Genomic DNA, 26,897 nt, shown 5'->3' on the forward strand with positions numbered 1-26,897 from the left:
CAAAGCTGCCCCCGGGACTGGAGGTGCAGCCTCCCCAGAGCCCAGCACGGGGGCACAACCCCTGCCCTGCCCCTGCCCCTCCATGACCCACCCAAGCTGGCTCACAGGAACCCCCAGCAGCTGTGGGGTGGCTGGAATGGGCCAGGGGCTGGTGGGGAGCCCCCCCCCCCCAGTTCTACCAAGTCTTGGTGCATCCTAGAAAGGTCCTCTCAGGTCACCTCAGATGTCCCTGGGCGAGCCCCAGGGCAGCTTTGGGGTGAGAGGGGTTAAGAAAGGCAAACACTGACTAGTGCTTCACTGGGGAGGGGATTTGGGGTGCACTGACAGCGAGGGGAGGGGGACACGCTGCTGGGGACAGGGGGGGGGAGGGGGCTGGGTGCAGCAAGCAACAGAGGTGCATGGGGGGGGGGCATACAAAATCCAGCACAGGGGTGCACGAAGGGGGACACATGGGGGGGGGCTCTGGCTGCACAGATGGGGGCAGGTGGGACGGGAGGGGGTACATGGGAATGGGGGGCAGGGAAGGGAGGTGGGGAGGGGTCACATGGAAGCCAAGGGGGAGATCACATTGAGGGGTTAAGGAAGGAGGGGTCACACCGGGGGGGGGGGCTCCTCCTGCTGGGGGGGTGGGGGTGGGTTCCATGGTGAGCTGAGGAGGGGGTGATGGGGGGGTGGGGGTGTCACAAGGAAGGACTGAGGAGGGGGTCACACCGGGATGGTTCCTCATGCTGGGGGTGGGGGTGGGTTGGTCGCACGGGGAGCTGCGGGGAAGAGGGGGTGGCGAGGGGGGGTCTGCCATGCTGGGAGTGGGCGAGGGTACACGGGGGGGCGGGTTGCAGTGGGGGTGGAGGGGGGTCGCACGGGGGTCGCCTCCTCGTTCCGGGGGGGGTTTGGCGGCAGCTGCCTACACTCCGCATGGCCCCGCGCGGGCAGGCCCCGCGTCCCCCCCCCCAGCCCCAACACACACCGTGCGCGCTCCCGCCCGCGGGAACGGAGGGGGGGGGGGAGGGGGGCGGCAGAGAAAGGGGAGGGGGGGGGCAGGCGTGGGCGCGCTCCCGCTGGCGGCGGCGGGTGCGCGGGAGGGAAGGAAGGCGGGAGGGGGGAGGAGGAGGAGGAGGAGGAAGGGGGGGGGGGGGGGGGACGGCCGGGCGCCGCCGCCGTCTCCTGCCGCTGCCGTAACGTCCTGACGCTCCGCAGGGACCCGGCGGCCGGACGGCGCGTGCGGCGCGCGGGCGGCGGCGGCGGGCAGGCCCCGCGGCGCGCGCCGCCCCGCCACTTACCTCGGCCCCGGCGCCCGCTGCCCCGCGCCCGGCTCGGCTGGCGGCGGAGGGTGCGGGGAGGGGAGGGAAGCAGGCAGGGTGAGGGGTGTGCGGGAGGGGGGAGCCGGCGGGGAGCCGCGGGCGCCCCCCGCGCAGGCGCAGCCGGGCCCCGGCGGCGGCTCCCGGGACTTATTTGGCGGGGCCGGCGCGGCCCCAACTGCCCGGGAAATAGGGACCGGGAGCGCGCGGCGCGCATGCGCGGCGAGCGGCGGCGCGGGGGGAGCGCGCCCGGGGGCTGCCGCCGCGGCTGCTGGGGAGGGGGCGAGGAGGAGCCGCCGAGGCTTGCGTGCCCCCCTCCCTCTGGTCAACCCCCCCCCCCCCCGGGTCTGCTGTATGCACACCCCCACGGCCCCCCGGATCCTGAGTGGCCTTCTCGGGACCCTGCGTGAACCCCCCCTGGGTCCCCTGTATGCACACCCCCCGCCCCCACCACCCCCTTCCAAACCCCCTCCGCCGGATCCTGAGTGGCCGCCTCGGGACCCTGCATGACCCGCCCCGAGTCTGTGTATGCACACCCCCCGGATCCTGAGTGGCCTGCTCGGGACCCTGCGTGACCCCCGGGTCTGCTGTATGCACACCCCCACGCGGCTCCCCACCCCGGGTCCCGAGTGGCCTTGTCGGGACCCTGCGTCTGTGCGGTTGCAGCGCAGGTGGTGAGGCTCTGGCACAGGCTGCCCGGGGAGGCTGTGGCTGCCCCCTGCCTGGAGGTGTTCAGGGCCAGGCTGGGTGAGGTTGAGCAGCCTGTGCTGGGGGCAGCTGTCCCTGCCCACGGCACGGGGTTGGAGCTGGATGATCTTGAAGGTCCCTTCCAAGCCAACCCTTTATATGAATCTATGAAGCCCTCTTGGGCTCTCATCCCCTGACTTCCGCGGCACAGAGGCTCTCTGCCTGTCTCCCTCGGGCGAAGGCAGAGGTTGCTTTACTACCCGCAGTGTTCAAGGCCAGGCTTGCTGGTCTGTCGTGGGAGAAGCGTGCAGGCTGCAGCGCTTGCTGTTGGCTGTCTCTGCACGCAGGAAGGTCATGCTCCAGAGCAGAGCTCCTGCTTGTGAGGGCAGCAGCACCCTGCACGCACCTGGGAAGAGCATCCCAGCATGGTAGGCTTGGAAAGGACCTCTGGAGCTCACCCAGCCCAGCCCCCTGCTCCAGCAGGGCACCCACAGCAGCCTGCCCCAGGAGCACAATGCCCAGGGGGGGTTGGAAGCTCTGCACAGGAGACTCCACAGCCTCTCTGGGCAGCTGCTCAGCCAGTGCTGTGGGGATAACCCCAGCAGTGATTCACAGAGTGGGTTGGGTTGGAAGAGACCTTGAAGATCATCCAGTTCCAACCCATGGGCAGGGACACCTCCCACCAGCTGCTCAGGGCCTCATCCAGCCTGGCTTTGAACAACCTCCAGGGAGGAGGCAGCCACAGCCTCCCTGGGCAGCCTGTGCCAGTGTCTCACCAACCTTCGCTGGAGAGAATTTCTTCCTAATCTCCAGACTCAATCTTCCCTCTCCCAGCTTCAGTCCATTCCCTCCCATGTTCCTAGAAGCCCTTGGCAGTAGGAGTGAGGCCCCCAGCACTGCCCTCCCCATGGAACGAAGGCCTCCCCCCTCCTGCCCTCCCCTGGCTCAGCTTCTCTCGCCCAGGGTGAGGTCCTCTCTCCACAGCAGTCAGGAGCTAGCTGAGCACCTTCCCCTTGGGTGTCCCCACGGGTCACAGACCACCCTGCCCTGAGCTCAGAGAATCCTGGAGTTGTCTGGCTTGGGAGAGCCCTGAGACCCTTGAGCCCAGCCAGCGACCTGAGCCACTAAGCCACGTCCCCAGGTGCCACAGCCACGCGTGTCCTGAGCACCTCCAGGGCCAGGGGCTCCACCGCCTCCCCGGGCAGCCTGCCCCAAAGAACTGCAGCTTTCTGGGGGCTGGTTTTGTGTGCCTGACCCCAAGGGTACGACCCAGGGGCTCTGACCATGCAACATCTGCCAGAGTCTTTGCTGGGGAGCCACAACCCTGCTCCTCCTCGCCACCATGCCCAGCCCTGGGGGTGGGATGGAGGAGGAAGCAAAGCTCCTTCAGCAAACCTCCTTCAGCAGACCTTGGGGTGCTCTTAAGGCAGCTGAGGTGTTTTCCATGGCTGGAGTTAGTGTGGTTGGCATTCTCTGATGACTTTCTTTTGGCCCTTCCTCTGGCAGGACCTTGCTTGCCTTCCCCTTCCCAGCACAGGGCAGCGCCCTCAGCCCAGCCTCTCGCTGCCCTTTGGGGGGTGGGGGTGGTGCCCCCTCTGGGACCGGCGATAAGCTGCAGGTCTCTGGCGTCTTGCAGCTGGCTGCAAAGCCCTGAGGCAGCAGAGAGGTGCTCCAGGTCTGTGTTGCCTGCACCCTGAAGGTGGCTTTGATGCTCTTCATCAGCACTCGCAGCATCGCCTCGGTAGTTAAATGCGTTTTTATTGGTAGTCTCACAATACAAAGAGAAGCCTCAGACCTAAACCCATCCCTTGCTGGAGAGGGACTGACCCCTGGCTTCACACCAGCTTGCTTTCTATTTCTTTTTAACCTTTTTTTTACCATTCTCACTTCTTTTTGATTGTGGTTTTTTTTTTCCTTTTTTTTTGTCTTTTTTTTGTCTTTTTTTTTTTTCCTCTTCCTTATTTTTTTTTGCACAACAACAACCTCGAGTCGACAATGAAATGCACGCTGCAGACCCCAGGGGAACCCCAACAAGGCTCTAGTTCAGTGAGGGAAAGCCCTGCCACCACACTCTGCCAGCTCCCTTCCAGCCTGGGCTGTGGCTCAGAGGAGTGAATCCTGCCCAGGGTGCTGAGCCCGGGGGGGTTGCAGCTCAGCCACGCAGTCACCTTCCACACCTCTGCCTGCAGCCCTAGGGCCGGTTTGTTCCTCCTGGGGAGGACAGCCGAGTACCAGGAGTTGGTGCCTCGGTACTTTCCATCGTCAGAGAGGGTGGAGGCAGCGGTCCCCAGGGGGCAGGGAGTGATGGGGGGGAACAGAGGGATGGGGGATGCCAGGGTTGGGGGGCCCCCCGCTCTCAGCTCCCACCATCCCAGCAGCAGGCTGGGGGCAGGCGGCTGCCTCCCTGCACCTCGGAGAGCAGGGAGCAGCCGAGCAGAGGTGTTGGGCAGTGTCTCTCTTCTGCTTTAAGGAGAACTGACTGCAGAGGAGGAGGTGATCGGTCTGGCTAAGCCACCCCCTCCCCAGCGCGGAGGGGAAGGAATCTCTAGCACCGTAAACAGCCATTCCCTGACTCGTTTAAAGTGGTTGAAGAGTGGATGTGTATCAATGGTTCCCCTGTGCACAGCCAAGTGCACAGCCACTGCCAGGGAGGGAAGGGAAGAGGGAGGGAAGGAGGGAAGGGAAGCAGCAGGAAGGGAATGAACCCAAGCCCCTGAGCCTGGCTTTGCAGAGCCAGGGCTGAGCCAAAGCAAGCAAGCTGCAGGTTACATTTGGAAGGGAGCAGCCATACAGACCTGCCCCCCAAGGTAGGATGCATGCAAGTGTGAACTGCCACCATCCCTAGAAGGTCAACTCAAAGGGCTGGGGGAGGAGTGAAGGTTTTGGAAGGAGGCAAAACCATTAAGACAAGGACCAGGCTCGGTCCAGAAGCAGTCTGAGGAGCCAGCACCCTGCAGCATGGACAGAGCCAAGCTCTTGGCTGTAGGGGGTCACCTGCTCTGGCAGGGGTGTTGGACTCGATGCTCTCCAGAGGTCCTTTCCAGCCCCTACCATTCCGTGGCTCTAAGGGATACCATCAGTGCAGAGCTTTAATCTGGGATTCGAGGCTGGTGGTCCCAGCCCTCACCCCCTGAGATCAGTGCCAGCTGGGATCCTATTTAGCTTCAGCTCTGTCCTTCTCAAAGCAGAGGCCCTTCTCCAGCACAGCTCTTGGAAAGGTGTTTGCAAGCACCTAGAAGTCCCCATCTCATCTTGCCTCCCCCTCACACCTGCAAACAGTCATGGTGCAGGCAGGGCTGCTGCTGGCCAGGCCAAGGATGCTCTTCCCTGCCAGGTACAAAGCCTTGTGGCCACCAGCTGAGCTGGGGCTGGTCACCGTCCTTCCAAAGCTTGAGCCAGGAGCATCTATGGGAATCAGTGAAGAACTTCAAGCCCTGCCAGAGGGAAGGTGGCTTTGGGAGTCCTGGGGGGGAGGGAGGGGTTGCAAAGCTGTGTCCCTGACCACAGTTATGTGGGAATGGTCCAGGAACGAGGGAGGCTGGGGCAGTGGAGATGTTAATGAGGATACTCAATTAGTCTCAAGGCATGAAGTATGCTGCTGCACACAACCCTCAGCAAACCCCAGGGAAGGAAAGGCAGGCTGGGCTCAGCAGCGTGGGGGCAGCGGATGGGTGGACAGCCCTCCCCCAGCCAGCCCCGGGGCCAGGGTGCAGTGCAGCCACAGCACTCACACATGGCCCCGCTGGCAGCGGGCAGACACCGAGCTCCTCACCAGCCCTGCACTCATCTGCACCAGGCAAGCACCGGCCCTGCCACACCTGAAGCATCTTGGCCCCACGGGGGAGGTGGTGTCCTCGGCACAAGGCGCCTCGGCAGCAGGGTCCTGACGCTGCCACTGCAGAGCCCTCCCTGCACCTCCCTGCTCCCCTCCCCCAGCCATGCCCCCTGGCCCTCGGCACCCACCCGAGGGAGGGCGTCCAAACCAGCTCCCCAGTGCTCACCCCTGCACAAGCAGCTTGTGCTGGGCCACTCTCTGCCGTTCCCGTGGGATTTGTTTTGCCAGGCAAAGCTGCTGCAGGAATAAATCCCCAGGCGCGGGCTGGGCTGGCCGGGAGAGCTGGCACAGGGTGGCACAAAGGACTGAGGTGGGAGATGCAGGCAGGAGCTGAGTCCAGAGGGTCGGTAGCTGTTTGGGGAGGACGGCTGCACCCAGCACCACCTGCCACAGTGCCCTCCACCAGCACACACCGAACCTCACAGCTGCTCCCCTCACAGCTCTCCCCCTGCGCCCCTCACACCAGAAGGTTTGGGTCAGTACCTGCCAGAGCCGAAGCTCCACCTCTCCTCCTCCTCCTCCCAGCCCTTCCCGAGGAGCAGCCCCATCCCTGCTCTCACTGCCCTGCCCGCAGGACTCAGCTGCCTCCAGCTCCCCAAATCCAGCTGCTCGCTGCTCCAGCGTCCATCCCCCCCCGGCGTTTGGCTTTGTTTTGTTTTCTCTCTCCCCCTCCCCAGCCCAGCCTCCAAGTCCTCCCCAGCCCCCTGCAGAGAGTGACACCAGTCCTGTTGCTCTCTGTTCTGAACTCCTGCTCATGAGCACAACATTTCTGATAAGATTAATCATCATCATCATCATCATCAGTACTAAAAACAGTATTTACAGCAAGCTCCAGGTCAGAATTACACACCAAGCAAACACTCAGCACCACAGAGTAGGGGAAGTGGGGGGGGAGGGAGGGGTTAATATCTCTCAGATACCTTCTCAGGTCCCACCCCGAGGTGGGACACAGACATTGGACAGCTTCAACCACTTCTTACACACAAACATTTCGTGTCAATGACTTGTCAGGTCGGTTGGGGTTGGAAAACGTCCTGGTGGCTACACAGATGAGGTGATGCTGGTGGGGATGCTCTACACAGATGCTTATCTAGGATGGCTGCTACTAGAAACTGATCATTAGCTATTGATAAGAAATTCAACCCTCAGCTTCCTTCCTTTCCCCTCCCTCTTTGCCCTAAATCTTCTGGGTTTGTTTTACTTCATTCTGGTTTTGGCCACTGACAGCAGTGGAGCTTCCTAGCAGTCCTGTCCTCCCCCCAGCCTGGGCTGGGGGGGTTGGGGGCAGCTCTTCCTCCTGGGAGCAGAGTCCCCTCCTGTCACACCAAGCCCATCAGGGAATCCCTCCCGAATCCAGCTGGGACTTCTGAGGAGATGAGCCAAGATCCTGGGATCTGATCTGCAGCAGCTGCTGCTCTGTGGCTTTCCAAGGGGGTTCTGTGAGCAGCTGGTGTGGTCTCTGTCACCACCCCAGGCCATCATCAAGCCTTTCCCTAGAAGCAGCACAGGGGAGACAGAAAAGTTCAGCTTTGGACAAGCCCCAGTGATGGTTTCATTTCTGGAGCCCTAGAGGGTTGTTGTCTCCTCTTTGCTGTCTCTGCAAGGTCCCAAGGAGCCCTGGACTGGGCTGTGCCCTTGTGCCACTGCCAGGAGGCCCCTGCCCACCTCTGCACCCCATCTGCACTTCAGTCACCCCCCAGGCATCACCCAAATCCCACCACAGGCTCCCTGACCCCAGCACAGGCTGGCTCTCTGCAGGCACAGCGTGCAGAGGGCATCCAGCACTAACAGTGAAACCTCTTGGTGCGGTGGAGGCTCCCTGGGTTCATTCTGGGGTCTGTGAGGGTAGCCAGGAGGGAAGGACCACGGTGAGGAGGAGAGCAGTGCCCTGGTGTAACCACCACCCAGGGACCCTGTGCCCTGTCCCCAGAGCACCAGGTGGCTCTGTTCAGAACTCAGTGATCTCTAAGCCCTGGTCAGAGAGGAGCTCTCCTTACCTTCTGCCTCACCTGCAAGCAGCTTCCACCATCTCCTGTGCCAACCCTGCCACGGGGCCATGCTCCTGCAGGGCTGCTCCTCAGCACCACGTCCCAACAAGCCCTGCTTGCTCAAGAGTGGCCATTCCTGCTCTGAGATGCAGCTTTTCAAGGCAGAAGCAGAGCTGGGGCAGGTTTGTGTAGCTCAGCAGGACAAATGGAAGCCTCTCACAGTGTGTGGTGGCTGCCTGGACCTTGACACTAGAAGGTGAGGAAGTCCATGGGCTTTGGCAGTCAGCTCTTCAGACAGTGCTGCCATGCTGGCAGGAGCTCTGCTCGCCCCTACCTCCTTCAAGAGACATCTTGTTCCCAGGAATAGGCCTTGGAAAGCCAGAAAGAGCCAAGAAATGAGCACGGGGACACCTCCTCACCCTTGCTGTGGAACTGCTGCCTGTGAGCTCCCTCTCACCCAAAGCCACAGGCCTGGAGGCATTGGGCAGGCAGAGCCCTGGGTGGCTGCCCTGTGATGGTACCAAGGCTCACATCCATCTCCTGGAGGAGGGAAGGGAGATTCTGTTCACTGAAGGGCTCTTGCACACTGTTGGATTTGCTTTACTGGAGGGAAATCTCGTGGTCTGGGAGTGCTGGAGAGCCCACAGAGCAGGCACCCTCTCCAGGGCTCCTGCAGAGCCAAGGATGGAGTCAGCAGCTGTGGCTCTCCTGGGCTGCTCAGCCAGGGCCTCCTGGTGCCTGCTCTGCCAGGCAGAAGGTGGCTTGGCCTGTGGGCTCCTCCAGTCCACGGCCAACCAGGACACCAGGCAAAGCCTGCACCGAGCTCTGGGGGGAGAGTCTCCCCTCCTGTCACCCAGGCTACCAGAGCCACCCAGAGCTGAGCACTTTGGGTCACTGCCTGCCTGGGCTGGATCAGGTGCAGCCTGGTGGTGGGGGTCCTGCACACCACAGCTCCTGAGCCAGCCCATCCCTCCTCCTCCTCTCCTACCACTGCTGAACGTGGGGCTGCTCCCTGCCCCACCTCCCCCAGAGGAGCAACCACTTCCTCCCCAGCATTCTGAAAGCCATCACTGGCTCCCAGCAAACACCAGGAGAAGGCACAGCCCTGGGGAAGCAGTCTCCATCTCCATGCCCCTGCTGCTGGCATTTATTCATGTCTTGAGCTCCTTGCAGTGGGTTTTGGGGGTTTCTTTTTTTCCCCATCAGTTTAAGAAGATTTTTTGGTTGGTTTTTGTTCTTTTCTTTCTCTATAAAAGGACAAAACCCTCCCAGGAAGCTGCTGGGTTGAGTGACCCATCAAGTGACTCTCTGCTCCCCATGAACTAGTGGCTCTCTGCTCAGAGGTCCCTGCGATCCCCACAAGCACTGAAGGATGAAGGATGCAGAGAGAGAGAAGTGTGTAGCTGGGGGACAAACACCAGGGGAGGGGTGGGGTGGGAGGGGAGGGATGGAGAACCCAATGTTGCATCTAAGACAAAGAAAAGAGAAGGTGTTGGGTGGTGGATGGGTTGGGTTGGTGACAGGAACCAGGCGCTAGGTGTGTAGAAAAGCCCTTTAGCCAGAGATCTCCTCCCGCTGCTCCTTGTTCCTGCGCACTTCGGCTGCGTGCAGCTCCTGCGAAGATGGGAGAGATGACACCAGGCTGCCCCCTGCTGCCCCCAGCTCCCTCCTCCCCTGCACACAGGGCTTGCACCACAGCACAGGAAGAGACCAGTCTGCCACCCAGCACCGCCTGAGGAGGGTGGGTGACACCCGCAAGGAGCGAAGCACCTCCTCTGCAGGGGCCAGGAGGCGATGCAAAGCCTCCAGCAGACACGTTGGTGGCCACTCAGTCCCTGGACACGAGGTGGGCCTGATCCTGTGCCCCTGGGCTCCACCTCACCAGGATCAGCCAGATGGTCTCCTCTCCACTGACCTCGAAGGACACATCCTCCTGCTGCTGCAGCAGGCAGCTGCCTCACACCCTGCCGTCCACCGACCGCCCTGCCCCCGTCTCCCCGGGGTACCCCCCAAGGGACCAGACCCCAAGCACCCCTTATGGGGGCCCCAGACTCACCTTCTCACGGAGCCTCTCCCTCAAGGCAGCCAGGTGTGCTTCACGGATCTCCCTGCTCAGCTCCATCTTGTAGTTGAGCTTCTCCTCGGCCAGGCGGCTGAAGTTGTTGTTCTCCTCCAGCGCCTTGTGCAGCACCTCCCGCTCGTGTTCCCGCTTCTCAGCCAGCTGCTTCAGCACCTGGGCCTCCTGGGTCTGCACAGCACCACGGCTGTGAGCCCACCACAAAGCCTCTGCTGGCCCCCAGCTCCCCAGACACTTCCTCACCACCTCCTCTGCTCTAAACCTTTCTGCCGCCCTGCTCCACCTCGTAACGCTCCTGCTTGGGAGGCCACAGAACGGGTTGGAAGGGACCCTCAAAGGTCACCTTGCCCGACTCCCCCTCCCCCACATCCCCCCTGCAGGCAGCAGGGACATCTGCAACTGGAGCAGGTTGCTCAGAGCCACAGCCTGACCTGCAGTGGTGCCAGGGATGCTCAGAAGTCTGTCCCCAGCTTTCTGCTCACCCTTTCATCACTGCAAGGCCACCAGAAGGTCTCCCTGGAGCCTTCTCTTCTCCAGGCTGAGCAACCCCAGCTCTGTGGTCCCCTGAGAAGATCCACTGCTTGCAGGCACTTTAGATTGCTCCTGCTGAGCCAGGTTCAGGGTTTGGAGCAATCAGTACCCACCACAGAAAGGTCACAGTTGCTGCAGGACATCTCATTACCTTCCTCCTCTCTTCTGCAGCCTCCAGCCTCCTCTGCAGCTCCTCCAGGGACAGGTCCTTCTTCTTGGGGGGGGAGGAGAGGATTGGGCTCTCAGGAGACAAATCTGAAGGGGACTTGAGGATCACTTCAAAGCTCTGGCCTGATGCCCTCTTATCCAGCTGCTTCACCTCCATATCTTTGAGGGGAGGAAATGGAAACAGGGACTCTGAAGCTGTGACACTCTGGAGAGCCTTCACCTGATGGCACTGAGAAGCGAGGCTGCTCCCATGTCCTCACCTGGGTGGTTTTGTCCTCCCTCCAAAATCCCCCAGCCAGTGATCAGCTCCATCCCCCCCTCCCCCCCCCCAGTCAATGCAATTCATTTACATTGCCCAGGCCCCCCCCATGAGCTGAGGAGCTGGAGGCTGCCTGCAGGAGCAAACAAGGCTGCAGCTCCCGGGGAGCAGGGCACCTACCTCCATACTGGTAGATGGTGTTAGGGTGGGGCTGGGTGTGGAAGCAGGAGCAGATGAGGGAGAGCAGAGACAGCTCCTTCATTTTCTCCTTGTAGGCTGAAAGAGAAGAAGCTGCCCTGAGAAGAGAGTCTGATGGCCATGGCAGATCTCCCCATGGAATTGTTTGGGCTTTGAAGCATTTTTAAGCTCAGAGTCCAAGCCTTACCCCAGCACTGCAGGGCACCCCCAAACCATGGCCCTCAGCTCCACAAACCCCTCCAGGGATGGGGACTGCACCACTGCCCTGGGCAGCCTGGGCCAAGCCTCAACAACCCTTTCCATGAAGCAATTGTTCCTCATGCCCAACCTAAACCTCCCCTGGGGCAACCTGAGGCCATCTCCTCTTGTCCTGTTGCCTGTTCTTAGGAGAAGAGCCCGACCCCCACCTGGCTCCAGCCTCCTCTCAGGGAGCTGTAGGGAGCCCGAGGTCTCCCCTCAGCCTGCACAGAGGTTGGTAATGGTCTCCAATCACAGAATCACCACAGAGTGCTCTGGTCTGGAAGGGGCCTTAAAGGCCACCTAGATCCAACCTTCTGCCATGGGCAGGGACATCTTCCACTAGAGCAGGTTGCTCAGAGCCCCATCCAGCTGGGCTCCCACCCCTCTGTCCCCACAACCTTCTGCAAAGGACAGGGAAATACACAACCCCTGGCAGCTCTGCTGCTGTGAGCACTGCAGCTTGCTGCTTATTCCTGGGGCTGGAGGACACCTCACAGCATCCTCCATGATCACAAGTGCACAAAGTGCTGCCCCAAGGGCAGTGCTGCCAGGAGCCCTGAGGAGGGTCCCCTGCACTAAATGAGAGACCTTGCTGTACAAACATTTCAGTGCTCAAAGAGGCTGAGCAGGAAGCTGGGGACAGACTTCTGAGCAGGGCTTGGTTGGTCTGGGCAAGGGGAGATGGTTTGAACTCAAAGAGGGAGATTCAGAGTGGAGAGAAGAGAGAACTGTTTGACACTGAGAGTGGGGAGAGCCTGGCCCAGGCTGCCCAGAGAGCTGGGAGCTGCCCCATGCCTGGCACCACTGCAGCTCAGGTTGTTTGTGGCTCTGAGCAACCTGCTGTGGTTGGGGATGTCCCTGGGGACTGCAGGGGCTTGGACTGGACAAACACTGAAGGTCCCTCCCAAGCCAACCCATTCCAGGGCCCTATCATTGTCATTTAATCCAACCCCACCACACTCTGAGGTCATTGCTCTGCCAGCCTTGGGTGAAACCAGGCCAGGAAGCAGATGTGCCTCACCCCTGAGTCACTGCTTGATCATCTTCTGGCAATGATTTCAGTGCATGGTGCTTTGCAGTTCATTGTTTGCCCTTCAGTAGCTGTCCCCAGTACTGCTCTCATGGCTCTCTGGGTGGAGGAGTGCACAGAATCAGAGTCACAGAGTCACCAAATCCTTTAGGCTAGCAAAGCCTTGCAAGACCCTGGAGTGCAGCAGGCTGCAGTGCCTGCCCTTGAGGAGGTCTGTGCAGGGATTTCACAGCTGCCTCCAGCCCAGCAGGACCTTCCCTCTCTCTCTGTCCTTCCTGCGAACAGATCGACCCTCCGCTGAAGGGGAGGGGGGGACAAAAGGAGCTGAGCTGTGCTGATGCGCTAATGAGCTGCGGAGATCTTCTCTGTCCTTCTCCCTGCGCTGGACCCCGCAGCTGCCCCTCGGCTGCAGCCGGCAGATGTGAGCAGCATCCTGGGGGGAAGGTGGGGCTGGAGGCTCCCGGGGGGCTCGGGAATTGGTGGGGGAAGAGTCCAGGAGGGCCCCGGCCAGGCCTCAGCACTCGGAAAACTCGCTCCGAGCCCCGCTGTAGCGCGGGGAACCGACGGGAAGGCAGCGGGAGCGGAGCGGGAGCGGAGCGGGAGCCCCCGGGAGCCCTCCGGGAGCCCTCCGGGAGCTGTCCCTTCAGCACCACACCCGAGCCCGCAGCAGCCCCCGGCCCGCAGCCGCCCCCGGCCCGCAGCAGCCCCCGGCCCGCTCGGTCCCCACCAGCCCCAAGCAACCTGAGCTGCAGTGGTGCCAGGCATGGGGCAGCTCCCAGCTCTCTGGGCAGCCTGGGCCAGGCTCTCCCCACCCTCAGTGGCAAACATTTCTCTCTTCACTCTCAATCTCTCTGTTTCAGTTCAAACCATCTCCCCTTGTCCTGCCCCAACAGGCCCTGCTCAGAAGCCCGTCCCCAGCTTCCTGCTCAGCCTCTTTGAGCACTGCAAGGCTACCAGGAGGTCTCCCTGGAGCCTTCTCCTCTCCAGGCTGCCCAAGGCCAACTCTCTCAGCCTGGCTCACAGCAGAGGGCTTCCAGCCCTGCCATGGCCTCCTCTGGCCCTGCTCCAGCAGGTCCCTGTCTGCTGTGTTGAGGACTCCAGAGCTGCCCCCAGCACTGCAGGGTGGTCTCAGCAGAGCAGGAGCAGAAGGACAGAATCCCTTCCCTGCTCCTGCTGCCGGGGATCAGCCCAGGACAAGGCAGGGTCTAGGCTGGCAGCGCTCAGTGCCAGCTCATGTTCAGCTTTTCACCCCCAGCAGCCCAAGTCCTTCTCCTCAGGGCTGCTCTCCAGGCTTTTATCCCCCAGACTGACACCAGAGGTTGCCCTGGACCAGTTCCAGGATCTTGCACTTAGCCTTGTTGCACCTCCTGATATTCCCACAGGCCCACTTCTCAAGGAAGGGAAGGACCAACCCCTGAAGAAATCATCCCTGATCCACACCCCAAGGAATGGATGGAGCCCTGAACCCTCCTCACCTCTGCTCCCAAGCCAGCAGTTACACCTGTGGGGTGCAGGAGCACCCAGTGATGCCCTCACCCACCCACACTTCTGATCTGACTCCCTCAGTGACAAGCAGTAGGTGGTATCTAGACCCAACCCCCTGCTCCTAGGCTCAGATAACAGAAGGTTTCCCGGGGGTGGGGGTGGGAGATCCTCTGATTTACTAAATGAAAGTAAGAAACATAACCTCTGGGTCACTACATAGGAGACTGCACCACTGAAGGTCAAACCCAAGCCCTCCTGGAGCAAGCCTGTGTGTGAGTCACAGCCCCAGCAGGGAGGGCCTGCTGGGAGCTCTTGGGACTAAAGCCAAGCATGCAAAGCTCCTCAGCCAAAGCTGCACTCCCAGTCCCCAATGGATTTAAGGCTTTGAGGACATATTTATGCCACTGGGCAAAGTCCTTGGAAGAAGAGAAGGTGCTTGGCCAGAATATGACCTGACCAAGTCCCTCCCAGGCCAGGCTGCAGAGCACAGCTGGCCACATTTCAGACTGCTTCAAGTGGCAGTGGTGAAGTTTGGATTCAAGCACTTGCTGCTGCTGCTAAGTCAGTCAAAATCAGCAGAGCTCACACCCAGCAGCCCTGGTGTGGAAATTGCCACCACCACCCAAGTCCCTTCCCATGGGGCCCCAGCCAATGCCTCACTCTGCTCTCAGGGGTGCAGCAGGAGCTTTGGCTGGCTGATGAGCAGAGGATCAAGGCCAGGCTGCTCACTCAGGGGGGAAATTGCTGCTAAGTTATGGACATTTTCCTGGGCAAACAGCAACAGAAGGATCAGGAGGAGGTTCCCTCCCTCTGGTATGGAATGAACTTCATCACTGGCTCTCAACACTGCACTGCTCTCATTGTCAGAGACTTGCTTGGGTTGGAAAAGGCTCTGAGAGCATCCAGTCCAAGCAGCAACTCAGCACCACCATGGCCACCAAACCCTGGCCCCAGGAGCCATGGCCACAGGCTTCCTGCACACCTCCAGGCATGGGGACTCCAGCACCTCCCTGGGCAGCCTGTGCCAGTCCCTGACCACTCCTGCAGCAAAGAAATTCTTCCTCCTCTCCAACCTAAGCCTCCCCTGGCACAATTTCAGGCCATTTCCTCTCATTCTATCACCTGAGACTGGGGAGAGGAGCCCAGGCCCCACCTCAGTGCCACCTCTGTCTGTTTGGGGTGAAACACTGCAGTTGTGTGCATCAAACTGTAGAAGTTAGAGAACATATATCAGAGTTCCCCCCCTGTAAAGTGGACTCAGTTTGTCTTGTGCTGGCTTCCCAGGACCCTGGGCAGGCATTGAGAGACAACTCTGCCCAGAAAGGTGCAGTCAGTTCCTCCACACCCCTGGGTGGTGATGCCCTGTGACCTGACCTGTCCATATTCCCTCACCCCCCCAAGACAATTGACCTTTGTTACTGATTTTCATCCAGCTGTCCTCTGCACTGCAATTCCTGCATGGGCAAAAGGGCTTCCTCCTTGTTGCAAGGAGGAGGAGGAGGAGGGAGAGAACCTGGACCTTCCCTGAGCCCCAGGAGGGGCAGGGTGCTCTCAGCTGTTTGCCATCCAGCACTCCATTTCCCCTGCTCCCTCCAGTGCTGTGCAGACCTCCTGCTCTCCCACATCCCTGCTGCTTCACACCAGCACTCTCCACAGCACTGATGCCTGCAGAGTGTTTGTCTCCAAGTTAAGCCCTGGAGACACAGCCCAGCTGATCCCTGAGCAGCTGTGATGCAGGAGCTGGAGGAGGGGTGAGGTGTGCCTGGCAAAGGAGCTCCACCATCTACCAGTCATTAACAAGTTCTCTTCTCTGCTTCCTAAGCAGAGACAATGAAGCTGCAGATGGCCTCAACAGCCTGGCCTTCTGTCTGGGGCTTATGATAGAATCACAGCTTGGGTTTGATTGGAAGAGAGCTTGAAGGTCATGGAGTCCAAGCCTTACCCCAGCACTGCCAGGGCACCACCAAACCACAGCCCTCAGCACCACAGCTCCACAGCTTTGAGACCCTTTCAGGGATGGGGACCCCACCACTGCCCTGGGCAGCCTGGGCCAGGCCTGGACAACCCTCAGGGGGAAGAAATTGTTCCTCATGGCCAACCTAAACCTCCCCTGGGACAGCCTGAGGCCATTTTCTCTTGTGCTGCTGCTTGTTCCTTGGGAGGAGAGACCAACCCCACCTGGCTCCAACCTCCTGTCAGTGATTGGTAGAGAGCCAGCCTCAGCCTCCTGCTCTCCAGGCTGAACAACCCCAGAAGGCTGTTCAATGACATCCAGGGAGGCTGTGTCGGCACAGCAGCGGTGCAGAATGGTTCCCACTGAGCCTGAGGCAGAGCAGGACTCATTTCTGTGAGTTCAGGCAGTTGAGGTGGATGAGGCTGGATGTGCCAAGTCTGACAGCAAGGTCAAAGCAAGGTGGTTAGAAGGAAATAATTAGGTTTGCAAAGATAACCTTGGAGAAGTAAAAATTGCTTCCATTAAGAATATTATGGGAAAATGAGAACAGTCCAATTATAGAGGGAGAGAAAGCACAAGCAGAAGGCAGAGAAGCCACCCAAAAGGTCCTTCAGCACAGAGCTGCAGTGCCAGCTCCACAACAGCAGCAGCCACAGCCCTCACTAAGCCTTGAGAGCTCCACAGGCTCCAGGTATCCTCACCTGCTCTCAATCCTGCCACAGAAACAGCAGCCAGACCTCCACTGCAGCCTGAGCCCCTTGCTCCCCAGCTCCCCAGAGCAGGTCAGCAGGAGAGCTCCCACAGCCAGCACACATCAGCAGCTTTCAGCCCCGTGGCTGTTCCCTGCCCTGCTGCCAGGCACAGCAGTCACCATGGGCTCATGTGGAACCACCCAGCAGAAGCAGCTGCTGGGGTTTCTCTGCCTTCTCCTGGCTAAAGCAGCAGCCAGCAAGAGGCTCTAAGCAGCCATGTTAAATGTGTCTGCAAGAGACTGTTTGGCCTGGTAGAAGTGAAGCTCTGCTCAGCATTTCTAAGGCTGTATTGATTCCACCAACACCTGAGGAGAGAGACAAGAGTGATTTCTTGAGAGCACAGAGGGGTGGAGAGCTTGACAGAAGGGCTTCTGACCCTCGGCACTGGCAGTAGAAGGTTCAGGATGGGGCAATACCTTCTGGTGCCCACCACTGCCCTCCAGGGAAGGGACTGAGGGGACAAGCCAGACCTACACACAGTCACAGGGCCCTCACGTTTCGGCATAGGAGAGGAAATGCTCAGGCACCTTTCCCACGGCCAGCTGTGAGGCCAGGAATGACAGGGCAGCGTTTCCTCCTGGCTCCACCTTCCCAGCCAGGCGAGCGTCGGAGCAGGGCCCGCGGGGCGCTCACCTTGCTGCATCATTTCGTAACCTCCCGTGTCCGCATTCAGCCCGGATGGGGGAAGTTGCACAGCCCCGAATCATCCAGCCAGGCGTCCCCGCTGTGGTGCAGCGGAGCACAAAGCCTCAGCAGATGCTGGGGGAGGAGGTGTGAGGGCTCGGCGCCTGCCAGGTCCGCCCGGAGCAGGGCCAGCACCGCAGCTCAGCCCGCACTGAGCATGTGCCAGCATCCTGCTGCGCTCCCACTGCCGGCGGCCCCCCGGGGGCCAGGGCAGCGCTCTGGGGATGGCAGGCAGGACAGAGAGGGCTGGGCAAAGCAAGCCTCCTTGCTCTTCATCCCGGGCATTTGGTTGTTTAAACAAACCCAAGGAAACCTTCCCGAGGGGGCTGAGCCCCCAGGCAGCACCCGCAGGCAGCTGCAGCTGCTCTCCCCCACAGTGAGGATTTGGTTTCAGTGCTGATGAAGGAGGAAATGATGAAGAAAGCAACCAAGGCTCTCTCCTTCATTGCAGGATTTGCTTGCCTTTTCCTGCTGCCATCCCAGGCCACTCTCCATCCCTGCTCCAAGTGCTGTCTGTCAGCCCTGCACAGGCAGCTGGGCACGGCTTGGCTGCCCTGGCAGACACAGAACCATCATCAAATGCTAGAATGGGTTGGGTTGGAAGGGACTTTGGAGATCATCTGCTCCAGCCCCCCTGCCATGGGCAGGGCCACCTCTCAACTAGCCCAGGTTGCTCAAGGCCTCGTTCAGCCTGGCCTTGAACACCTCCAGGGAGGGGACAGCCACAGCCTCCCCGGGGAGGGACATCTCCCTGTTCTTCCATCCTGCCACAGCAGCTTCCCCACCACTTCCTACTCCCTGACACTGCTTCTCTACTCGACCTGAGCCACAGGGAGATGCAGCTTGTCTGAAGCACTTCATGATCCTGAGCCTCCTTTGCCAGCCACAGTGCATCTCTGAGAAGATGAAAGCTGCCACAGGTATGGGGTGGGTTGGGAGGGGGAGAATGCAGCAGCTGGAATGGGCAAGTTAGGGCTCAGGGTGTTTCATCCCACTCAAGTTCAGTGCAACCTTGGCTTAGATGGCTGGCAAGCCTCAGCCATCCCTCCCACCCCCACCCTGCAAACAAGGTCCAATCCTGCTCTCTGGGGAAGGCAGGGAGATGGGTGGGACCTCCCTTGCTGAGACAGGAGCAGATACAATGGCTGGAGACTCTGTCACACACACAGAGCTTTGCAGTGCTGCTTTAGCATCTTTAATCACATGCAAAGCCCACTCGGGATCAGCTGCACCTTTACAACCCCCTCCCCACACCCCTCCATCTCATTGTCAGACTCATGGATTCAGCCTTCTCCCCCCTGCATCTCCTGGCCTTTCAAAGGGAGAAAGGAATGGAAGATGCACAGCAGGAGGCAGGGGTGAAGGCCAGGGAAAGCAGCACGATGTGCTGCCTGCTCTCCTGGGGCTGCTTGCCTGTCTGGGAGGGGGCACAAAGCACTCTCTGCTTTTCCTTTTTGTCTGCTGTTCCTGCCCAGCCCTGCACCCCAGCCCCCCAGCTCCCCAGCCCTCAAGGCTTCAGCTTCCCCCACCCAAACCTCTTTGCACTGCTGAATTCAGAGCCACTGCAAGAGAAAACCTGAGGCTCCTGAAGAGGGAGAGCCTCCAAACCCACACCCCCCCGCTCGTTGTACCAGCACAGGCTCTCTTTTGCCTCCTTCACCCCAGTCTCAGCCACCTGAATCCCTCCTCCCCAGTCAGAAGCGCCCAGACACGCCTGTAGCTGCGGGCTGGGCTGGAGCAGCGCAGCGCTCCCCGGGGAGGTGCCACCCTGCAGCCAACGCCGAGCCCAGGGCAGGTCCTGGCAGCCGCTGCCGTTCCCGGCGGTGCTGCAGGGGCGGGGGGCTGGGAAGAGCTTCCCTTGCAGCATCTCCTTCACCCAACGCCAGCAGAGGACCGCTCCCCTCTGGCATCTTGTGAGGAAGAAACGTGAGCTGTGGAAGCAATCAGGGGATGGGAAGCCCTGAAAACCAGACAAAACCCCCAGCCAGGTTCTTCTGCCTGGGTGATTTTCGAGGGCATTGCTGGCTTGATCTCCTCCTTCTTTCCCTTCCCCTCTTGGGCAGTAAATGAGCTCCAGACCCCACAATGCAGTTGCTGATTTCCCTGCATCCAGCCACAAATATTCCTCGGGGGGGTGGGAAGGAGCTCTGTCACCTCATGGCAGTAACAATTAATTGGCGTGGGGAGGGGGGGAAGGAGGAAAAGCTGTCTCATGTTCTGAGCACAATAATGGCTTGGCAGCAGCAGCAGCTCCTAGCAGCAGAGGGGAGCAGCAGCAGCATTTCAGAGGGGAGCAGCAGCAGCATTTCAGAGGGGTGAGCTCCCCACACCTGTGCTCCTGGTAAAATAAAAAGCCCACCTGCAATCTCGCATCAGAGGGGGGGGAGGAAGGGGAACAATGCTGCCTCCTCCTCACCAACATCTCCCTTGAAATGCACCAAAAAGAGAGAAGAATCCCCCCCAACCCCCCCCCAATTAAACCCTGCTGCTTCAACCAACGGCTTTGGGGAGAAGCTGTCCTCCTCACCAAAAAAAGATAACAAAACCAAGCCAAAATGCAAAGAAACTGCCCCAAAAGATGCTTGTCCTACCTGAGACGGTGCTGGCCATGCTGCTGCTGCTGCTGCTGCGGGTGCTGCAAGGAGCTGCGGGTGCTGCAGTGCTGCGGGAGGGCAGGGACTGACTCAGCTGCAGGGGGCTGCAGCCATCCGCGGTGGGGAGAGGCTGGAGAGCCCACGGAAAGGGAAGGGCTGCGAAGAAAAGAGAGGGGTCACCGCTTCCGAATATTTAATCAGCCTATCCAGCCTCCTCTCCTGGCTGGCTCCGGGCAGCAGATCCCTCCCAGGCAAGACCCACGGGGGGAGGGGGGCGAGGGGAGGGGGGGCATGGGGAGACACACCCAGCCACGGCTCTGGCAGAAAGAGGATTTTATCCTCTCCTCTTCCTCCCTTTCTTCTCTGCTCCAGGAGGGCTGAGCTGCCTTTTTCCCCCCGCTCTTGCTGAAAGCAGAAACAAGCAAATTATTTGGTGGGGTTTTAGTTCTTCTTGAAGCTCTCCACTCTGAGGTGGTGCCCACCCCCCCCCGTGCCCGGGCTGGAAGCCGAGGGATAAAACCCAACCCCTGCTTTAGTCAGGCTGAAGGGTAAGATCCAAGCCCAAACCCCTCCTTAGCTAGGCTGAGGAGTGAAACCCAACCCCTCCTTAGCCGGGCTGAAGGGTGCAACCCCGACCCCAGCCCCCCCTTAGCCGGGCTGAAGGGTGCAACCCCGACCCCAGCCCCCCCTTAGCCGGGCTGAAGGATGCAACCCCGACCCCAGCCCCCCCTTAGCCGGGCTGAAGGGTGCAGCCCCGACCCCAGCCCCTCCTTAGCCGGGCTGAAGGGTGCAGCCCCGACCCCAGCCCCCCCTTAGCCGGGCTGAAGGGTGCAACCCCGACCCCAGCCCCTCCTTAGCCGGGCTGAAGGGTGCAACCCCGACCCCAGCCCCCCCTTAGCCGGGCTGAAGGGTGCAGCCCCAACCCCAACCCCAGCCCCCCCTTAGCCGGGCTGAAGGGTGCAACCCCAACCCCAGCCCCCCCTTAGCCGGGCTGAAGGGTGCAACCCCGACCCCAGCCCCGCCTTAGCCGGGCTGAGCAGTGAAACGCAGCCCCCGAAGGTGGCAGCTGGAGGCTGGTGGGAGTGGGAGTGAGGGTCCCAGACAGGTTCAGCATTTTCAGGCTTGGGGTTTTTCCCCCTTTTTTGTTTAGTTTTGTTGCTTGTTTGCTTTTCCCCAGCACGGAAGGGGCTGCAAGTCTGGGAACAGGGTGGGGAAAGTGCTGCAAAAGCAGAGCAAGAGCAGCCCAGAGCCTTCTGCTTGCAGGGGGACTTCTCCAGGCACCAGCAGCTCTTTCCTTTCCCTCCTCTGATCGGTTTCCTGTGCCCGGCTCTGGCTGTCGCTGCACCTCGGAGCATCACACAAACACCTGGCACGGAGGAACCCACTCCAGCCCCTACTGCCACCTGCACCCCGTCCGCCACAGCTGCCCCAAACCCACCCTGGGGCCCGTGGCTGTGACCCCATCCATCCCCCCGGCCGCCCTGAGCCCGGTGGTGTTCTGCTGCCTGCACATCCCCTCTGGCTGAGCCCCCCCGAGCTCCCAGCACGCTGCAATGCAGACACTCCCAAACCATTCCAACAGCTGCAGGGAACTACAGGCTGCTGGAGCGGCTGCTGCTGCTTTGGCTGGGCCAGGGGCAGAAGCCACAGGCAGGACCTGCTAAATCCAGCTAAAAAAGACCCAAAAAAGTGCTCCTTTATCCCTCCCCCCAGCCTCCAAGTGGCCTCTTCCTGCAGCACTGTGCAGGACAAGGGGAAAAGTAATAGGGAAAACAAATCTAAATCAGAGCCATGGGAGCTTCATCCACAGGTTCTCAATGCCTCTCAGGAGCAGAAGGCAGTATCCAGGCTGAAGCTGCTGGAGCTGTGCGTGCTGCAGACCAGGTGTGACAGTTGGCTTCCCTGGGCTTTGAGAGATCCCAGAGTCCCAGCATGGAGGGGACTGGATCCAAGGCACCTCTGGAGCTCATCCAGCCCAAGCCCTGCTCCAGCCCAGCACCCACAGCAGCCTGCCCAGGAGCACAGTGCCCAGGGGGGGTTGGAAGCTCTCCACACAAGGACACTCCACAACCTCTCTGGGCAGCCTGCTCCAGGGCTCTGCACTGAAGTTTTTCCTCAGGAAATTGATAATGAGAGGTGAAAATTATCTGGAGGGAAATGAGGGCCATGGGCTGTGGTGCAGGAGGCTGGAACTGGTGGGGCACAGGCAACAGCATCAGCATGAGATGCCCCCCAGTACCTCAGGCTGGGAGAAGCTCCTTTAGCTGGCCTAAACTAGTCAGAGTAATTAAACTTCCACACAAGGCAGCAGTCAGTGCCCTGGAAATGTGAAATAATAGAAGAGAAAGGAGAAGAAAGGAGAGAAAGGAGAAAAAGAGAGAGAAAGGAGGGAGAGCACCAGCACAAACCACCCAGGGAAAGGTTTCCCTGAAGGCAGGAGGCATCAGAAGCTTGTTCTGGTGTTTCCTCTCTGGCATCTGCCATGTGAGAAGTGAGGCTGAGCTGTACAAAGGATCTGGACCAGGAGGGAGAGGAAGAAGAGTTGTGCTAACTCTGTCATGGTGTAAAGGGAGCTGGGAGCTGGGCTCAGCCCAGGGTCTGCTCAGCTCTGAGTCCTGTGTGTCCAGCAGAGCCAAGCTGGGGGGCTGAGCACAGGCTGAGCAGGTGAAGCTCTGAGCTCTGCTCTAGTGCTTTCCTCCTGGCCTCCCCCAGGTCACCAATCCCATCTGCTCTGCTTTCCTCCTCTGTGAAGTCCTCACCTGCCCAGTAACAGGGGGGTTGTGATGAAAAGGGAAGGGGCTAGGTGGGAAGCTCTTCAGTTGCTTCCCACAGAGAGGCTCTGGGTAGCTGCACCCAGAGGGATCAGAGCACCTCCTGGGCAGAGGTTTAATCTGTTGCTATGGGAACCAGCACATCGCAGCAAGCCCAGGAAGAACCACCCCAGCCTCTCCCATCTGAAAGGGGGGAAACAACCTTCATCTGAACTTGCAGCAGGTTCCTGGCTGCTCCCTGCTGCTCTTCAGGTTCTTTTGTCCCATTCCTCAAGGTTCTTTCTTGTCTGGGAAGAGAAATGCTGTCAAAACCCCAGAATGGTGGAGGTTGGGCTAAGGGAGCTCTGGAGCTCCTCCAGGCCAAGCCCCTGCTCCAGCAGGGCTCCCACAGCAGCCTGCCCAGCAGCACAGTGCCCAGGGGGGGTTGGAAGCTCTCCACAGAAGGAGACTCCACAGCCTCTCTGGGCAGGCTGCAGCTCGAAACAGGGTGGTCTGTAGCTGCTGGGGACACCCCAGGGGAAGGTGCTGTGGGGTGGGGACCTCACCTCACTGTGACAGAAACTCAATGAGGAAGGGCAGGAGGCTGAGATTTTACTTCCCAGGGGAGGACATTGCTGGCAGCTGCCCAGAGAGGTTGTGGAGTCTCTCTCTCTGGAGAGCTTCCAACCCCACATTGTGCTCCTGGGCAGGCTGCTGTGGGAGCCCTGCTGGAGCAGGGCTTGGGCTGGGTGTCTCCAGAGGTCCCTTCCAAGCCCTCCATGCTGGGACTCTGAGCCAAACACCAGTGACAGCCCAGGTGTAAGAGCAGCAGCTCTGCCACCCCAGCCAGACACTGCAGCTGCAGCAATGCTTTGGCAGCCTCAGGAGGGAAGCACTGGGTTTATTCTTTACACCCCAAACACTTTGCTCTCTCTGTTCTGTTTTTAGCAGCCCCTGGTGCAGCCAGGCTGAGCAGTGGCACTGCAGCCCTGGTCACCTCAGGTGAGTGGTGCAGAGGAACAAGGCTCTGGAGGGATGAGCAGCGCTCAGCTGGTGCTGACTCATGTTTGCTGCTGGCCACCACAACCTGCTGACTCACACTGCTCCGGGGCTTGGCCTCCTTCCAGCCCTCCTCCCTGGCTCAGGAGGTAACCCTGCCTTAGCCACCATGAGGTAAGATGATCTGATTTGGCTTTCTGATGCAGCACTCTGTAGTCTTCTCCACAGGACTGATATTCTCCTTCGAGGCAGGGGGCAGAGATCTGGAGGAGCTAAGGACACAGTCAGGCAGGCTGAGTTTCAAAGCCTTCCTCCCTGTCACAAGCTCATCCCACACTTGTGCCTTAGCAAATCACTGATGGTTTCAGCTTGCTCTTGCACAGCTGGAGCCTGAAGGTTTCAGGAATGGGCACAAAGCCAGCGGTTGGATTTGTTGTGGGGCACTGTGAGGACCTGCAGGAGCTAACTTGATGCCCTGCAGCCCATCTGCTGTAATAAAGATCATTCACCAGCCAGGCAAGTTCACAGAGTTGTTTGGGTTGGAACTTGAGATCATTGAGTCCAACCTTCAACCCAGCCCCACCATGGCCACCAAACCCTGGCCCCAGGTGCCATGGCCACAGGGTTCTTGCACACCTCCAGGGCTGGGGACTCCAGCACCTCCCTGGGCAGCCTCTGCCAGTCCCTGACCACTCTGGCAGCAAAGAAAGTTTCCCTGATCTCCAACCTCAGCCTCCCTAGCACGACTTCAGGACATTCCCTCTCATTCTACCATGGGAAAGGCTTCAGTGAGAGAAGCTGTAGTAACTCTTTAATTTTTGAAGCCTGCCACATCTGTTTGGAACCAGATGCTCTGTAATTCTGTTTTCTTCCTCATGTGACTAATGCTGGGATGCAGGTAAAGCACACCTGTCCAGGTAAAGCACGCCTGTCCAGGTAAAGCACGCCTGTCCAGGTGACCACTGCAGTCTTACACACCGAGTAATCCAGGGCTCACTACAACCACACACACGTGGCAACAACCCTCAGGCTGAGCACCTGAAACGGTGCTGCAGCCGCTCCTGGCCACCTGCAGGCCTACAGGGACAGGGAACTGAAGGCTGAGGCAGAGCAAGGAACAAAGGAGCGGCACATTCCCTCCCGACAAAGGACACCAGCCAGAACTCGTTGCTGGTCTGAGTGCAGAGGTTACAAGGCTCAGCATGACGGCACCGAAACCCTCCTGAGAGTTTCAGCACAGAACCCTGCAGCATTCTGTCCTTCTCCTGCGTGCAGCACCGGGGTGGGTGTCAGATAGGCAGCACAGACCGCTGGGCACAAAGCCTGGTGGAGAGCATCACTGAGCTCTCGAGTCCTTAACGAGGGCAAGAAGTGTGAGCTCTGTGCCCTCACGCTCCAGGGGAACCCAACAGGGCTGAGAGGCTTAAGAAATCCTAGGATCACAGACTGGTTTGGGTTGGGAGGGACCTGTTGTCGTCGAGTTTCTCTCCTCTGCAGTCAGCGGGGATATCTGCAACCAGGGCAGCGTCCTCAGAGCCACAAACAGCCTGAGCTGCAGTGGCCCCAGGCAAGGGGCAGCTGGGGTCACCAGGGCTGGGGTCTCACCACCCTTAGTGTAAAAAACATCCGCCCTTAAACGCAGCCGTTCTGCTATTCTCCTTCCGCTCCTCCGGGGCCGAGCCTCAGCCTCCGTCCCGGGCGCCGCGGGGCGGAGCGGCTCAGGGCCCCTCCAGCTGAACCCCGGGCTCCAGGCCCAGGGCACGCTTCGCTCCGGGCCCGGCGGACTCCAAGCCCCACCGGGCTCGGGTAGCTTCCTGCCCACAGCCCCGCGGGTTCTCACGGCAGGCCGCAAGAGGTGCCGGTGCCCCGGCCCCGCTCCCCGGCCCCGGCCCAGGCTCAGGCCCCGCCCCCGCGGCGGCGGCCGCCGCCTCCCCCGTTGCCATAGCGACGCCGCAGCTCTCGCGAGGCTCGCCGCCGGAAGTGACGCGCGGCCGCGCGAGGCCAGGCTGCGGGTCACGTGACACGGGCGCGGGGAGTCCGAACGGCGCAGGCGGCGGCGGCCAGGGCCGGGAGCCCCCGGGGTACCGGCCCGCACCGGGGTACCGGCCCGCACCGGGGTACCGGCCCGCACCGGGGCGGGCAGAGGGGCCGGGAGCGGGAGCACATGCTGGGAGCGCGCAGCTAGGCCGCGTTGGAGCGGGCAGGGGTCCCGCCAGTGAGGCCGGGGGGCGCTCGGGCTAACGGAGCGGGCGAAGAGCCCCGGGAAGGTGGAGCAGGCCGCGCCGGGGCGAGGGGAGGGCCCCGGGAACGCAACCCGCAGCAGGCTGGCAGTGCTGGGACCGTGTCCCGCTCTGCCCCGGAGCAGCGAGAGGTCCTGGGCCGGGGCTCGGGTCGCCAGCGCCGGGCCCCGAGAGCCTTCTGCCTGGGCTGCGGTGCGGGCTGCTGCTGACGTCCTGTCCTGAAATCTCGGGCAAACCCCGAGCTTTTCGGCGTCTGATGGTGGAAAGAGCTTTGCTTCCGTTCCTGTGCCTCTCTGCGTGTGATTCTGGCTGCCCCCCGGCAGGGCAAGTAACGGCTCCGTGCTCGGTTGCAGCTACTTCAGGAGCAGCCATGCCCAGGCTGACGCTGAACGGCATCACGGTGGACTTCCCCTTCGAGCCCTACCCCTGCCAGGAGGTCTACATGGAGAAGGTGCTGGAGTGCCTGCAGAAGGTCAGTGGAGGGGCATTTCCTGCACGTGATTTCATGCTCATAAAGGGCTTTTAACTGGCTGACAGCCTGGGCCCAGAGGGTAGGAGTCTAAAGTTTTCTCAGAGTGGCAGCCAGTCACCAGTTGGGTTCCCCAGGGATCACTATTGGAAAGGATCTGGATGTTGGGATCATCCTGGTCTGTGTCAGGATCAGGGAGGTGAGTGTGCCCCTGAGCTCAGCACTGGTGAGGCTGCACCCTGAATGTTTGGTTCAGTTTTGGGCCATTCACTCCAAGAAAGACATGGAGGGGCTGGAGCAAGCCTGGGGAAGGGTCTGAAGAGCAGCTGAGGGAGTAGGGTTGTTTAGTGTGGAAAAGGGGAGGCCTGTGGGAGACCTTCTGGCTCTACAGCTCTCTGAAAGGAGGTTGGAGCCAAGTGGAGTCTTGAGAGCTCTTGTCCCCAGGTTGCACCAGGGGAGGCTCAGCTTGGCCATGAGGAACAATTTCTGCCCCTTGAGGGCTGGCCAGGCCTGGCCCAGGCTGCCCAGGGCAGTGGTGCAGTCCCCATGCCTGGAGGGGTTTCACAGCCTTGGAGCTGTGGTGCTGAGGGCCATGGGCTGGTGGTGCCCTGGCAGTGCTGGGTTGGCTTCAGTGACCTGAAAGGCCCTTTCCAGCCTGC

General features: G+C 60.5%; 2 protein-coding genes across 2 annotated transcripts in view; one reads left to right on the top strand and one right to left on the bottom strand.

The window, feature by feature from the left end:
• Positions 1-8,262: 8,262 nt before the first annotated feature.
• Positions 8,263-20,152, bottom strand: STMN3 (stathmin 3). Its single transcript, XM_054173745.1, has 6 exons — positions 20,086-20,152; positions 19,778-19,936; positions 11,024-11,119; positions 10,568-10,743; positions 9,865-10,056; positions 8,263-9,422 (listed from the first exon to the last, which is right to left on the bottom strand). Exons 2-6 carry the CDS (start codon positions 19,794-19,796, stop codon positions 9,363-9,365), a joined length of 543 nt encoding a protein of 180 aa, XP_054029720.1. The 5' UTR covers positions 19,797-19,936; positions 20,086-20,152; the 3' UTR covers positions 8,263-9,362.
• Positions 20,153-26,129: 5,977 nt separating this feature from the next.
• The window catches only part of RTEL1 (regulator of telomere elongation helicase 1), a 41,011-nt gene continuing 40,243 nt past the window's right edge, over positions 26,130-26,897 (top strand). Inside the window, exon 1 of the mRNA XM_054173508.1 lies at positions 26,130-26,241. Within this exon, the coding sequence (XP_054029483.1) occupies positions 26,140-26,241 (102 nt within the window). The 5' untranslated portion in view covers positions 26,130-26,139. The remainder of the gene's footprint in view (positions 26,242-26,897) is intronic.

The sequence above is a fragment of the Dryobates pubescens genome, chromosome 26 (assembly GCF_014839835.1).
Source record: "Dryobates pubescens isolate bDryPub1 chromosome 26, bDryPub1.pri, whole genome shotgun sequence".
In the NCBI taxonomy this organism is placed as follows: domain Eukaryota; kingdom Metazoa; phylum Chordata; class Aves; order Piciformes; family Picidae; genus Dryobates; species Dryobates pubescens.

Bases quoted from the DNA above. Each gene is read 5' to 3' on its own strand.
- STMN3 (XM_054173745.1), bottom strand. The intron at 10,057-10,567 runs GTAATGAGATGT...GGTGCTGTGCAG, and splicing joins CTGCAGAAGAGAGGAGGAAG to ACCCAGGAGGCCCAGGTGCT. The intron at 9,423-9,864 runs GTGAGTCTGGGG...CCATCTTCGCAG, and splicing joins GGGAGAGGCTCCGTGAGAAG to GAGCTGCACGCAGCCGAAGT.